Here is a 15,855-nt window from a genome sequence, read left to right as displayed (position 1 = left end):
TAACGTGATGGGAGAGTTGCATTTGATGACATCCGTTATGCTAGGTGGTGGGCTTCTTTATGACAAAGCACTGCATTAGCACTATAAAACAGAGCTACTAGATGCTGCTGTTAGGTGACTAATTAGACCAAGCATATGTAAATATGTTTACCATCTTCAGTGCAAAATATTAGGCTTAATTCCTTTCCGTGGCTCTGTTCCAACTGCAGAATTATATTTTGGTATCCTGAGTGTAGTCCCAGTCACTATGGGAAGAGCCACTTTTCAGATCTCCTTTAGTTTTGTGAGCCAGTAAATTAACAGCCTTGGATTACAACTTTGAGTAGCACATATTTTCCCTCACTATAAAAATTACTAAAGAAATGAAAACCTGCTGTTTCTGTTGAATATGTGCTTTATAAGAGACATGCATTGTTAGAAACAATTCAACTTTGTGTCTCAACTTTTTGGAAAGTGAGCAAGTATTTGTTGAGTTTTTTATGATGGGGGCAGAATAGAGAAGTGGTTTCCTTTTTTAATTGCTTGATTAAATTTATTTTTGTTTCTTTGGTTCTAGATATAGTTGGTATATTTGATTGCAGGGCTTGTAATGTGGGGTTGGACTTGTTCCAGTGGTCTGTCACTTTCCCCCTCAAACATGAGGAACCTGGAACAGATAGCTGGAACAGCATAGAAAGCACGGCAGACACGCTATGTGAAACACTGTCTACGAAACACCCAGGAGAAGCAAGCTCATAGAGGCAGAAGCTAGATTGATGCTTGGCAGGGCTTGGACATGGATAGTAGGCACAGGGTGTCTGTAAAGAGGGATGGAGCTATGATGTATGTAAGTAGAGAGTGGTGTGGTTGTTCACGTAGGATTGTACACATAACACGTGAATTATGTACTGGACACTGTCAGAAGGTGGGGGTGTGGGAGTCTTGGAGTCTTGTTCACCTGGCCTTTCTCTCACCCATCCAACTCAAGGCTAGCTATAAAACCTCTGGACACAGAAATGAATGCCCTCCCGTAGGTGAGCTCAGAGACAAGCTATATTGAAACTGGAGTACATTCTTGTTTCAGCATTTCCACGTATATTAACTGCGCACAGTAAGGACAGGCACAGGAGCAATGGAATCCCAAATGCTTCTTCCACAGGTCTTCCTTCTGAATTTCTTTTGTAGCAAATATCTTCCTTTTCCATATTTAGCAGGAGGCAAACGCCTATGAGCTCAGCTGTCTCGGAGCCCTGCCTTGCCGAAGGTGTGCGTGCCCTTTGCAGTTGGTGGAGAAGCCTTTTGTCCTCCATTCTGGGAACCCCTCCTTTGCATTCTCCTTCTTCTCCCTCATCTTTATTCTGCTTGTTTCTCCTTTCTGCGTGGTCCAGATTCAGCTCCCACACACCACTGGATTTCATGCCAACCCCTTTTCCCACAGAGCTGCCTTGAGTTGCTGTAGGCATGTGTTTGTAGGTACATGTGAAAACATGCTAGTGTGTCTTATTTGTGCCAGTGCTTAGCACATGTATACATATGTGCCTGTGGAGGGCAGAGGTCAACTATGGGGTTCATGTCTCAGGAGTTATCCTCCTTATTCTCCCCTAGAGTTTCTTATTTGCTTGAAGTTCACAAGCCCCAGGGGTTTGCCGGTTTTTACCTCTCTAGTTCTTGCTGATATTACAAGCAGTCTGTATTGTTATGTGGCTTCTGACTAAACTATCTCTTCAGCACCAGCCTTGAATTTTTTTTTATTTATCTTCTCATGAAAGGGTTTGTCCCACTGCACTTTTGCTATATGCAGGATAGACTATCTCAATCACACTTCATATTGTAAAGTTTATTTTCAGTTACTAAAAACAGACTTGACCTCGTAAAACTGATGATGACAAGAGGTTTGCCCTTGGGGATATTTGTTTTAATAACAAGAAAAATGAATGGATTATTTTTACTATAAATCTCTGTAGCTCATGCATACTTCTATCTGCTTTGTAAGCCCAGAGTAGAATAAAAAACTAATTGTTTAATAGAAGCAAAGTATTTATGTACAAAGATCACTTACAAAATAGAAAACGGTATAAATGTATACAGATGTGTGTGTGTGTATGAATTAAAGTAGAACTTGTTTGTATTAAAACTATAGCATTTTTATAAGTTCCATGCCTAGCTTGATAATGTAAACCTACAACCCCAGCTACCCTGGACTATAAGAGAGGATTTCAAGTTCAAGGCCTCTCTGAACCATAGAGTGAGTTTAATGGCAGTCTGGACAGTTTAGTAAGAATTTGTCTCAAAATGAAATTTAAAAGAGGACTGAGGTATATATAACTCAGGGGTATAGGACTTCTCTCACCTGCATGAGGCACTAAGTTCAATGTTGAGTACCATCAAATACAGAGTTTCCGTTCGTCAGCCAGTCTGTATGATGCTGGGCCGCTTGTTATTAAAGAAAAGGCATCGCGTGAGAGCAGACAGCACAGTACATACACATATCCATCGCTCTGTTCGTGGTCTCTAGAAAACTTCTCTATCTCTGTGTAAGGAGTGGGGATGAAGTCTATTCTGTGATAGGTTTGGAAGCAGACTGGCTGGTATAGGACCCAAGTATTAATTCAGCTCTCTGTTAATAATATGAATATATAGGTGCATCTTCAGAACTAAAGCTGGTGTCTGCATTGAATATGAACACTAGAATTGCTGACCGTAGAAAACTAGACGAGAGGATAGTTTATAGAATAAGAGAGTGGCGTTTGAGGGGTTTAAGCATCTCACTGGTACAGGGTTATACAAACTAAACTTGCCAGACATGGTGGCATATGGCCTTAGTCCCAGCACTCAAGAGGCAGGGGCCAGCCTGGACTACAGAGCAGGTTGTAGCATATTCAGGGCTACATAACAAGACCTTGTCTCAACAAAACAAACACTAAAGTAAAACCCCAATCATTTCAAAGTTCTTAATGAAATAGAAACACTATATATCACTATTACATTTTAATCCAGGTAAAATAATAATATATCTATGTGGTTGAGAAAGAAAAGAAACTTACAGAGTCCTTTTCTAATAAAGTCCAGAAAAGGTGCTGTGCTTTCTTTCCATGATTCTCTCTCTCCTTACTTCCCACCCCCCAATCCAGAAAGGGTTTTATGTAGCCTAGACTAGCCTCACATAACCCAGGCTAGTTTAGAACTCCTAATCTTCTTGTTTCCATCTCCTAAATCCTAGGATTATGGGCATGCCCCATCATGCCTGCTTAGAAGGGTTTGCTCATTTGATTGCTTTGTTTTCGTGTCCAGTTCCTTTGATCTTTATGTAGGACCTCCCCGTGTAGCCTAGGCTAGCCTTGAACTTCAGATCCTATTGTCTCTTTTTTGTATGTGTTAAGATTACAGGTGTGTACTTCTATGTCCCCTGCCCTTTCTTCTTTAGAGCTTGAACTTCTCTCCCAAATAGAATGTGTGGTGACTTGTTGGGAGCCAGCATGGGCTAAATGTTAACCTTGGCTCCTTACGCCTAATTAGAAGTATTTAATCTGGAGTACCGTCACTATACCTTATAGTAGGAAATTGGCTTACTGATAGAAACCTACCAGTACGCTGTCCAAAACTTTAGTTTTGGAGTCAACTTTTAAAACATTGGATCAATCGGTTACCTAATAGTTTACTTTTAACATAATTTTTTAAAACTATGGAATCATCACTGAATGTATTTTTATGAGAGTCACAATTGCCATTTGTTTTCATGATACTTTGCATTCTAAAAATATATAAAGTGACCAAAATTGTTGGCATTTAATAATACTCAACTTATACCTGTTTAGATTTTGTTGTGGTGTTGTTATAGCCTTTGATTTGTAATGCGTACTGTGAATTTGTCAACCTTATAGACAACATCTGGGGAAGATGTGCGAGACTTCACAAAGGTGCTGAAGAACAAGTTCAGGTCCAAGAAGTACTTTGCCAAACACCCTCGGCTTGGCTACCTGCCTGTCCAGACCGTGCTGGAAGGGGACAACTTAGAGACGTGAGTTCCATCCTCGTCCGTGAACATTTACAGCTCTTTATTTTTAATGCTAACAACACAAAACAAATTACATGGCACCAAAGAGATTTGTGTCCTGGTGAAATGTTTAATTCTGAAACAGGTAAATTAGGTCTCCAACAGCAATTCATTTGCCTTACTTTTTTTCTTTAATGCTGTCACAGCCAGTTTTTCTGAACTTTCAACTTTTTTTAAAGAAATATCTAAGTCAAATTGTGGTATCATTTGCTTTTTCATTTATTTCCCTTTCTTTTTTCCCTTTTAGAGGTTTCAATATTCTTGTTATAATACCTTTTAGTATTGTTTTGTTTTGTGGCATAAGGATTGAACCCTGAGCCTCACACATGCTGGATAAATGCTCCCCTTTTGAGTCAGAGTCCCAGCCATTTTACATCTTTTTAATATAAATTACCAGCGATACTTTATCTTGTGCTGCAAGTACAAATCTATTCTGAAATCTCATTTTATGTTTCTTCTTGGTCTTCTTGAAATGCAACAACTTGAGACATTATATGAAATAGACAAAATTGCTTAAGATCTGCGTTTTGAGTTGACAAGCGTATTCATGAAAGTTATAAGAAAGCAAAATTACAATGGGGTAATAAAGCTGAGAAAGAAAACAAAAGAGTGTGGAGCCTGAAATAAGAAGGGAAAAGGCTTTAAAATGAGCCCAAAGACATGATGGGCATTTTAAATCACCAGGCAGTTATCTATTGAGATCAAAGTCGATGAGATTTTAAATCTTTGAATCTCTTTCTAAAGTATCTACACGAATATTTCAACTGCAGCCTTTGTCGTGTGCTTGGGTGTGATAACAAAACACCTGTATACCTAAAATACTTGGCGAAGAGTTATTAAAAATGTGCCCAGTGTTTACCTCTGGCCAGCACATATATGTGTATGTACACATGCACATACCCAAACGAGTACATATACCTCCTACAAAAATGTAATCTTTTCAAATTGTTTCCACACCACACATGAAAACAAGTTTTATTAAATTTATTTTGTTTTAAAAGAAGCTCTTTAAATATATTTTTAAAAAAGTATTTATCCTCTGGTCTTTTATGGATATGCTTTGGTCTTCAAAGACTGTGTACTAAGAATTCTTCTTTTAGTGTGCAATACAGTTTGACTTGCTGAACACCTGAAAACTTTTACTTCTGTTCAGATAACAGATAGTTTACCTTTGCAATAGCTACTTGGGGTATGTAATGTTGTAGATATACTGTCACGTGGTGCTGGGGTTTAGGAGGAAATATGATAGATTTGTACTGAGCAATGTGGCCTTGCACTCTTTGCAGGAGTCGTTGTCATTTATATCTACCATTCACATGAGAGATGGATATTCCATACTCTTTTTAAACATTTTCTAAGACTTTGCTCTTCAATGTCAAAATAATCATGAGATTCAGTTTGAGTATATGTGTGGTGTGTGTGCATACACAAGTGAGTATATTGTGTGTGTGTGTGTGTGTGTGTGTGTGTGTGTGTGTGTGTGTGTGTGTGTGGAGGTCAGAGATTGACATGGATTATCTTCCTCAATCGCTGCCATCGTATTCTTTGAGACAGAATCTCTCACTAAATCTGGAGCTTGATGACTAAGCTAGGCAGGCTGTCCAGCAAGTCCCAGGGATCATCCGATGTCCACCTCCTAAACACTTGGATTATAGGTGCCCAGATTCTGTGTGGTCCTGTGGATTGAATTCAGCTTCTTCATGCTTGTAGGGAACGTATTTTATTGACCAAGCTATCTTCATGGCACCCAAAGTATTTTTTAAGTAAAAATTATCAGAAAAACATGCAAAAAAATTTATTTTCTGATTTTGACATACTATGCTGAAAATGCATCACTGTGCTTAACATAAATTTTCCACCATTTTCCAAGAGGCATGCACGCAGAAGAAAGGAAGGGGCATCTGATTAAATTGGATGCCCCAAGATCCCTTTTGAACAGATTTATGAGCTACTAGACAGTGTGGGCAGGTTTTCTTCTTCAAATCCTACATCGAGCTCTGTGGATTTGCCGTAGTTCATTTTTTTGCTGAGCCCGTTCCTGCTGCAAGGTCACTTAATCTTCCAGTAGAACAATTTATGTGAGTGTGTAGTTTAAAAAAAAATGTTTATTTTCATATATTCTCCTCCTTGTGGGAGGAGAACATTGGAGAAAGCCACTGAAGTGGTGAAGGCAGTGAAGCTATTTGTGGAATTTTCCTTTGCTTATTTCTCTTTTGTCTCTGCAAATGTCGTGTTTTATCATCTGTCCGGTAGTTAGCTATACTGGCATACGTGAGGGGCCGTTACAGGAAGAAACACTGATAACTGGCAAGGACTAGCATGTCCATGCTAAGGCTTATTCAGTTCAATTTACAAGTCTGTATGCAAGAATTTTCTAAATGGCAATAAATGAGTAAAATTAAAGAGCATAGTATTCATAATAAAGTAAAAAAATAAGCTAAGATAGTTGTAGACGTAGTTTGAGAGTTCTAGGAGATTACTATTGACTTTAGAATATGATTTGTTTCCCTAAAGATAAAAAAGAACTAGAGACCCCTGCTTCTGACATTGGATGAAGTAACCTATAGTGAATTTAACTATGGAAAGAGGCACTCATTGCAGATGGAGTAATGGAGATGGATGTTCAGGACCGGGAGGGATGGAGAGCTATGCTTAACCCGACCTGAGTCATGTGCTGAGAATTTGGGGAGAACAGAGGTGGAGGAAAAGACCTACTGGCCAAATGAATCATTTTCATCAGCTTGGAGTGAAGCTCTATCAGAAAACTAGCATCAAAAACAAAACAAAAAGAGGGAGAGAGAGAGAGAGAGAGAGAGAGAGAGAGAGAGAGAGAGAGAGAGAGAGAGAAACAAAAGCCAAATGATAAAGGGTCTTTTTATCCAATGTCTACAGAGTTTATTCTGAGAGTTGTGGGGGACTTCAAGAGTTTACAGGTAATGTTAAAGAAGGAAAAAGTAGCCAATGGTTCAAAAAGGGTAATAACCTAAAATTACCCTTCAGAAAATGAGCCTTATTAGGAGTGAGGGGGCTTTACTACCACGGAAGCCATGATGGTGTCTTGAGGTGGTGGAGCATTAGAAGGGGCAATACATCATATTAGAGGCAACAGGTGGGGATGTGAGGTAAGAAGAACATTATAGAAGCATGACAATTGACTTAGGAGCGAAGGAGATTTCTCAGTGGTTAATAGCACTAGCTGCTCTACCAGAGGACCCAAGTTCAAGTCCCAACAACTATGTTCGTTGGGTCTCAGCCACCAGTATCTCCAGCTCCAGGAAATCCAGTGTCTTTCGACCTGCAGAGGCATCCCCACACATATGCCATATATCCCCACACATAGTGGCATATATGCAGACAAATAAAAGTAAATCTTGAAGAAAAAGGTTCCCTGAAGGTGAAAAAGTAGAAGAGGCAAAGAGAGTCATCATTGCCAGCATGGTGGATGCAGGAAGTACTCAATCCTGAGAGACAGAGAAGTCGGGGAGCTTGGCCATAGCTCTACATGATAGAGATAAGGAAATGTGTTTGTCTATACCTTCATATTACATTTGAGGAGATAAGGACCAAGCAGAGCCACAGGTGCCTCTCAATTCATTGTCTCAAGGGACAGGGCAAGGGGTTGCCAGGTCTGTTCTTAAAGCAGCAGGCATGACCTAACAGGTAGGAAAACTCACCAGCCTTGGGCAAATGGATTAAAGAGACAAAAGACAAGAAGTGTGAAGAGACTGCTGGAAATTTGGGTCATTAAAAGGGTCACCATGTTCTTTAAAGTTTATGTTGGGTTTCAGAGACTTACATTACATTTTAGAATCGAATTCTTCGCATATCCTGTGGTTTCAACGGCTACACTGAAAAACAAGAAGTTCCATTATTAAGTCCCTAACCACTCACAGATTGACGTTGCCTTTATTGTATTTATTATTTAGTTCCCTATATTTGGCGACTGGGGATGGCATTTAGAACCTCACGTATGCTAGACAGGCAGTCTTGTCAAGCGAGCTCAACCCTCCCTAACTGCAGGTCTTAAGTATGAAGTACTTGGCTGTTCTTTCTTCCCACAGAACTAAGTATGAGCACTTGTCACAGTTTCTCTGTACAAAATCCTCCGGGGGGAAGAGGGGGAAGAAACCCAGCTCGATTTTGTATCTCTTGTTTCCTTTATTTGATGTTTTCCATTAGCAATGTTTGTCTTTTAGGAAACGCTTCAGCCCAGTTTTCTGCTCCCTCCATTTTCAGTTCAAATCACCTTTGTGCCAACAATTACCATCTAAAGAATTGATCAAGCCATTCCACAAAGCTTTGTCTCTTACAAACACACACACACACACACACACGCGCGCGCACACACATATACACACCGGTAGGCATTGTTCTTCTGTTGAAAGCTTATATCAAGTGTTGTCCTACACTTGAATTTAGAGATGATCTCTTTAACAGTTACTATTTTAGAAAGTGGGTGTAGATCTACCTGTCTCCTGACATTTAGCATCCCTATTTCAGGGATAATGAAAAGTTCTGATGTGTTAAAGGTGTAGGATAACACCGTTGCTCCATTGTTCCTGCTTCAACTTTATATGTACACAATTAACTCTAATTATAGAATAAGTATTTTGACAGACATACTGGTTGAATGCTCATTTTTGAGAGTAGGTCTAAGGAAATTTAGCTTCCCGCCGAAGATGACCTTGTATCCCTTTATTTTCTGCCCCGCACACATCGTCTTGTGCTTCATAGCAGGAGATAATGAGATCATTAACATGTCTCAAGGATGTACATATAATAGAGAAGGAATTCTAAAACAATTTTGCTTGAATCAGCATTAGCTTTTTCAAGAAACATTATGTGATTAAGTAATCATTCTCTTTGTGCTCTTAAGTTTCTGTATTCGTTGGGTAATTCGTCATTACCTTTCCTCAAAAGTTAGAGTTTAAACTACCTTTTAATTGGGATGAATTGTTTCCGTGGCATTTCATGAGTATTTCGGGGCTCCCAGGTGATCTGAAAGATTGGGGCCGCCTACTTGTTGCTGGTGGCACTAAATAAGCCAGTCTCAGACCGAAGCCCAGAACCAAGCAGAACACGTTTGCCCATCTGGTTTCCTAGAGTGGATGTCTAGGTAACACCAACCTAGGTGGAAGTCTGTCCTGTCCTAAAGAAGCTGCTCTCAATGTGCTGATGATTGGACTCTCTGAGCAGGGCTGAGTAGGAGGAACACTTCGCTCTCGGTGTATCTCAAGTTGAGGAACTTGGTGTACACATAACTTGAACCTTTGTATTTCTGAATGAAGAGCCAGAAAATCCTTTTTAACTTCAATTCTGATATTGATCATTTAATAATTAGGTAATAAATTCACCTTTCTCAGTCAAGTCTCTTCTCCAAGAAAAACAAAAACGTAATTGTATCTCCCTTGGAATGTTCTAGAGCATTATCTTTAAACAGCGTATAATTTGGGATGATTTTAGCCACATCCTACTGATCTTTTTAGTCTGAATGTTCTGAAATGTGATAACTGTCTTGAAATACGTGTGTCATAAGAGCCGTGAAAACTGCTTCGGAATTCCCTGGTGGTGAATATCAGGTAGCCAAATGTGAATGGGAGATGATTGAGAACCCTACTCCTTCCGCTTTTGTCTGAACTCGCTCTAAATGTTTGTTCTGTGACTTTTGTCTCCCTCCCCCTCTCTGCAGTCCTATCACGCTCATCAGTATGTGGCCAGAGCACTATGAGTGAGTATTCACTGCGCATGCGCACAGGCGGGGCAATCCGAGCAGGAGCATTAACATGGGGCTCCACTACTCTTTTTACCTCCAGGGTGATAATGCCCGTGGTTTGTTTTGCATGACAGATTCCTTGCTTAACTAACCTTCTAACTGGTAACGTCTGTCGAGACTGAGGATAAAGCCCTCTCCTTTCTTTTCTCTTTACAGCCCCTCACACTCGCCTCAGCTCTTTCACGATGATACCCACTCCCGGATAGAGCAGTATGCCACACGGTGAGTGACCGATAGGCGTCCCTAGCTCGGCCCCCCAAAGCATTTCTGCTTTTGTAGTAGTTCAACGCTGCTAACAAACCTTGATGTGAGAGTCTGTTTGCACAAGTCACGGTTCTGTTACACGGGGAACCTGGGCCTTTATCTTTTCATGGTGCGACTTACACATTACAAACACCTGCTACGTAGGCTATGAAGAGTAGACTTCAGTAGGCGGCGATTACAGAGCTGCTGAGACTCCAGACACTGAGCAGACAGGATTCGGATAATATAACCTAGTTCCAGTAAATGAAAGGAGCGATTGGAGCTCCTCTCAGAAGACTGTGCTCATATGAATTGCAGTATGTAATTAAACTTACATTAGTGCCTGATTGTTAGGGTTGGTTTTTAAATCCCTGAACAATGCAAAATATAGGCCTGCAGGTAGTATGCAGAACTTTTGGGAAACTGCTTAATATCAACTATCGGTGAGCCTAGCAGCCAGCTGTGTCCAAACTCTCTAGTCTAAGGACCATTTAAAAAATGATAACATTTGAGCTGAATTGAGACCAAGGCAAAGTTTTAGAGAAAGGCACTTGACCTGGTAGAGAACATATAGTGACAAGAACGTGGCTTGTTTTCCAAGCCTCAGAAGGGAAAAGAGTTGAGAGACCATGGAACGCAGAAACTGTGGTCTAATACACGGAGCCCAATTGCTCAGGAGTTGGCTCCCATTCTAGGTTGAGAGAAATCATGGTGAATCTTCAGACTAAAGAGGAGCATAATTAGATTTGTGTGTGAAGGTTACTTCACTGCAATGGGGACCAGCTAGAGGGGCTAGAAGCCCAGTGAGTAGACTGCAGACTGGGGTGCGAGATAAGAGCTTACAGGTGCTGTGTGAGTGGCGATCAAATCGCTCCTCATCCAGTCCAGGGGGGTTCATTTCAACAGTTGTGCGATATCTGGACCCTTTTCTGTGAGGTTAGAATTCATGAAGATCTAAAAATAATGGATGGACCTGCCCGCTGGGGCACGTGATTTCAGTCCCTTGCTTTTGTATTTTCAGACTGGCCCAGATGGAGAGGACAAATGGATCTTTCCTGACAGACAGCAGCTCTACCACAGGAAGTGTGTAAGTACATCGTGAATTGAGGCTGCCTGAAAGGGTTTCACTGCGAAAGAATATCTTGGTGACTGGGGCCAAGAAAGGCCACAAAAATCACACCATCTACTGTAAGAGATTTATTGGGGAAGTATGTCGGGCGGGGGGGGGGGTACGCCAATGACTGCCTCTGAGCAAAGATGGGAAAACAGAGATGACAAGGTCGTCATGGTGGCCTTTATAGGGGGTGTGCAGCATGCACACAGGGAAAATACTTCACGGTGGAAACATGTCACATTAGTGATGACAGGCATGTTGGTGGTGAGTCATTGAAGGTGGGGAGAAGCCTGCTTCTGGAATGTGGGAAGTTCTTAGTTGACGTACACCCTCTCCTTATATTATGGTCCCAGAAATAGTCTTCATGGACCATGGCCTCTGAGTTGGGATCCCAAGCAAAACTGATGTGTGTTTCCAAGAAGTGTATGCACATTTTAACATTACATGCTTTTGAGCCATGTAAATGAAATAGTTTATTTACTTATTTTTATGTCATTGAATCAGCTCACCTGCTCTAGAGTAACCAGATTGCATTAGAATAATACTGATCTGTATTTATGTGGATGTGTGTTGTATGTTTGTATTTGAGTGGATGCATATGCATATGTATGTAGGTGCATATGTTTGCACATGTGTGCGGAGGCCAGGGATCAACATCAGGTGTCTTTCTCAATTGGTCTCCACCTTTGACACAGTCTCTCAATGAAAATGGATCTCATTTATTTGCTTAGGTTGGCCCACCAATAGGCTCTAGGGATCTGTCTTTCTCTACTTCTCCCCCAGCCCCTTTCAATTCCCATCAGCCTTGGGGTTGCAGATATGTGCTACCCCACCTAGATTTTACATCAGTGCAGGAGTTCTGAACTCAAGTTTTCATGCTTGCATGACTAGCCCTTTAACACCTGGGACATCTCTGCAGCTCATAATGCTGCCATTGAATGATAATTTTACAAACACACATCCCTAGGGTCAGTGAGTTTCTGCAAATTCCGCTTTTTCTGCTTCCTAACATTTTCTCCATAGTCTCTGTTCTCTTAGCAATGCTACCCTTACAGCTTAGGCATATTTCCCCTGCTGTTCATTTAAAAGTAACTCCCTCGCAAATATTTTATTTTATTAGGAAGCGAGAAAAGCCTCATTGACTTTAGAGTATCTTTTAACATAGCTTCAGAGCCAGATATTTTATGTCCGGCTTCCTCACTGTGCGCCTTCAGCTTGGTTGTAGAATGCTCTTGGCAAATGCTTTCTCTCTGATGATCACACTATAATAGATTGTCTTTCTTTGGAGCTTGTTTTGACCTTGTTTTTCACATTAGTTACGAGATGATGTGTAAAAGGCTTCCATAGTTTCAAGCTGATGTGACTCGTGGGCTCAGTATGGTTTGACCAGGCAGAGAGAGAGAGGCCTAAAGAAACAGACAAGAGCTAGAACATAGAGCCTACATAGCTCTCACTAACAGAGAGTGGAGATAACCAAGCAGAATACCTTAAACCACTGGTTTTCAACCTTGCGTATGCTGCAACCCTTTAATATAGCTCCTTAAGTTATGGTAACCTCCAACCATAAAATTATTTTTGTTGCCACTTCATAACTGCAATTTTGGTACTGTTATGAATAGTTATGTAAATATCTGGTATGTAGATAGTCTTACGCGACCCTGAAAAGATTGTTTAACCACCAAAGGGGTCGTGACCCACAGGGTGAGTCCCTCTGCTAAGCATTCTGATAAAGCATGTCTCCCGTGCGTGTGTTTTACAGCTGATTTGCCATGAAGCTTAAACATGGAAGCTCTTGGGAACTTTTTCAATTTTAAACGTCAGAGTTTGGCATCTTAGCACTTAGCCGTCATATAGTCACCGCTTCAGCATTATTATTCAGGTGTTATGAACTAGAAACCAATTGATCTCAGGATGGCAGAGTATTTGTATTGCTCTTTTGTGTGTAACACACAGGTTAACATTTCATATAAAGTAACTAAATATCTCAAATAGCTTTAAATCGATCTAATTCTCACAAGTGTTGAAAGTAGCAGGGAATTAAATGAAATAAAAAACTAATACTTAGGATAAAAATCTAATTTCCTTAACATGTGTTTATCTTAGGGTGTGAACAAAGTACAAGAAATGCCTGCATTTAATATACACTATCTTCAGATTAAAAGAGATGCTGCTGCAAATTTTATCACTAATGTCTCAGAGCAGAGAAGATAACCAGATGATTAGCAGATGAACAGATTTAGTCTGCTGCCATTTGATGTGGTGATTCATTCAACAGATGTTTACAGGATACAGGAGAGCTAAGGAGCCCCTTGCGAGAGGCAGTTGTTTGTAAGTTGTTTGGTAGAGCCCTGTTCGAGTTGGTATATCCTCACATGGATGTGAAGTTGGTATAACCTCACATACATGTGAGCTTGGTATGTCCTCACATGTATCTGAGGTTGGTATGTTCTCACATGGATGTGCAGTTGTAAGTTGTTTGGTAGAGCCCTGTTCGAGCTGGTTTATCCTCACATGTTGTGCACTTGCAATTAAATTGAAATAATAAAAAACTGTTGAAGTGACAGTACCCAGAACCCACTAACCCTGCTTTGTTGTTGTTGTTATTTTGTTCTGTTTTTTATTGTTTGTTTTCCTTTTTTCCCCTTCCTTTTGGATAGCATTTTACTATGTGATACATGTTGGCCTCAAATTTCCAATCTTCTGCCTCACCCTATGAAGTGTCCTTAATGGCAGGCATGTGCCACCACCTTTACCTAATCTTCCTATCCTCTCTGACCCCGAGTTATGTTTGCTCAGTGACTTGCAGCTGTGTGTCTTCCCCACTCTCTGTGTGGAATGGTGAGTTTACCCACCATGAAAGCCTTTCAGCCACAGAGCTAGGAAAGACCACTGATAGACGCTTAGCAAACATGCCTGGAGTTTAATCCTCAAGTTTGACCACAGAAACAATTCTCTACATTCTCTGCATTCCCCGCAATGAACTCTTTCATTGTTTATTGCACCCTCATGTATCATGCTAATTTCTTAGCCCAGAATCTATACCAGTTCCCCTGTCTTTGACTTCACATACATCCAATCTTAAGCACTCCTCATCTTGCCAAAAGCCTGACTCTGGGTGATGGAGGGGAGCACTAATTTTGAGGCTACTAAGTGTCTTTGTAGGGAGAGTTGATCATACACGTCTTAGAAAGGGACATGCCCCAGGTCAGCCCTTGGGACCCTTAGGCAACAGTTCCTGAGGCCTTTCTGAGGTTCTTACTCATCTGCTTTCTGCTGTTGAGGGACACTGTTGTGTGTGGTTCAAAGTGGGAGCTTGGCCATGGTTTACATCAGAATTACTGTTTGTAAATCTGAAACCCAGAATAGACTATTGGTTTTAAAAGTCATCAAGAGAACCACAGTTCCTTTATTATGTGATAAGTACTAATTTTGTAACATAGATCGTATTCACTATATGCAAAAAAATACACTATAATTATATTCATTTAATGATATTTCTTGGTGCAGGCCCTACATTTAAAAAATACTTTCTATTTCAGCCTGATACATTCTATTGATGCTTAATAACCCTAATCTGATGCATGATGTAGCATCTACATAATGAGGGTGCTTTTGGTTTTTATTGTACACAATAAAAGACTAGAATGTTTCTATTTTTGAATTTAACCTTTACATCTAATAACTTATGAAAAACATTTAAGGCCCAGATTTGTATACCACGTGTAAATTATTTCTATTCCTTTTATATTTTTGTGGAGATGGCTTTAATTTTCTTCCAGACACCATAACAATGTACTGTTAGTGGCCATAGTAATTATGACAACACACTGTACACCATCAAGTTCACAAAAGGAGGAAACTCACAGAAATGTTGACAACAAAATGCTTTTCTAATAGAATTTCAAGAGGTTTCCCAGTGTCCAACTTTAAAAAATATTTATTACTTATTTGTGTTTGTGTGTGCGTTTGTGCGTGTGTGTGTGCAGATATATACCTGCATGTGTGCAGAGATTCGAGGACAATTTACAGGAGTCTTGTAGGCTCCAGATATTTGAACCCAGTTCATTAGCAAGCACTCTTAACTTCCTGGGTCATCTCATTGGCTTGACTTTTTAAAGCAAAGTGTGGTTTGTATTAATACTAAGCACATAATCCCCAGGCTCAGGTGTCTGCTTAAATAATTTTGGGGAATAAATGATCTGTGGTGCTTCTTAATAGCAGAGGAGCTGTAGGCCAAATTTGTGGTCAGTTCCTAGCTATGAGATCATTCAGGCCACTTTTGCAGTCCACAGTTTCTTTTTCTTCTTATTTCTTATTATTTATCCCTTTGAAGCCGATTACTTTGAGTCTTTTATGATTTTAATTTACAGATACTATCCACAGGTGTATATAGCTCCTCTGATTTGCTCCTTACTTATTTTAATAACTCAAGTTGCCATCTAGTTTTGTTCCGTTTGGCACTGTTTTTGATCATTCTTTCTTTTCCCCATGGACAAAATACTAGGGAAATGAATGAGCTTTCTGCTCATGTGAACGACCAAGGTAGGACAGTACACATCGCTCCCTGTTGTAGAACATTAAATGTCTGGGACAGTAGGAGGCTAAAGCTTTTTCTTCCTATGCAAATGACTCCTCATTTTGCTTTGATTTTTAGCAGATTGCTTTTGGTGTTTTACCCCTAAAATATAGAAC

At 40.2% G+C, this 15,855-nt stretch overlaps 1 protein-coding gene across 5 annotated transcripts in view; it reads left to right on the top strand.

Annotated features, from left to right (window-relative positions):
• Positions 1 to 15,855, top strand: part of Utrn (utrophin) — a 528,929-nt gene that overhangs the window by 492,906 nt on the left and 20,168 nt on the right. For all 5 annotated transcript variants that reach the window (XM_057761785.1, XM_057761787.1, XM_057761786.1 and 2 more), the window contains 4 exons: positions 3,861 to 3,997; positions 9,723 to 9,761; positions 9,963 to 10,028; positions 11,071 to 11,136. In XM_057761785.1, coding sequence (XP_057617768.1) covers positions 3,861 to 3,997; positions 9,723 to 9,761; positions 9,963 to 10,028; positions 11,071 to 11,136 — 308 coding nt within the window. The remainder of the gene's footprint in view (positions 1 to 3,860; positions 3,998 to 9,722; positions 9,762 to 9,962; positions 10,029 to 11,070; positions 11,137 to 15,855) is intronic.

This window comes from Chionomys nivalis, chromosome 2, assembly GCF_950005125.1.
Source record: "Chionomys nivalis chromosome 2, mChiNiv1.1, whole genome shotgun sequence".
Taxonomy (NCBI): Eukaryota; Metazoa; Chordata; class Mammalia; order Rodentia; family Cricetidae; genus Chionomys; species Chionomys nivalis.
Note: the sequence above shows the minus strand (reverse complement) of the source record. Positions and strands in the feature narration are given on the sequence as shown.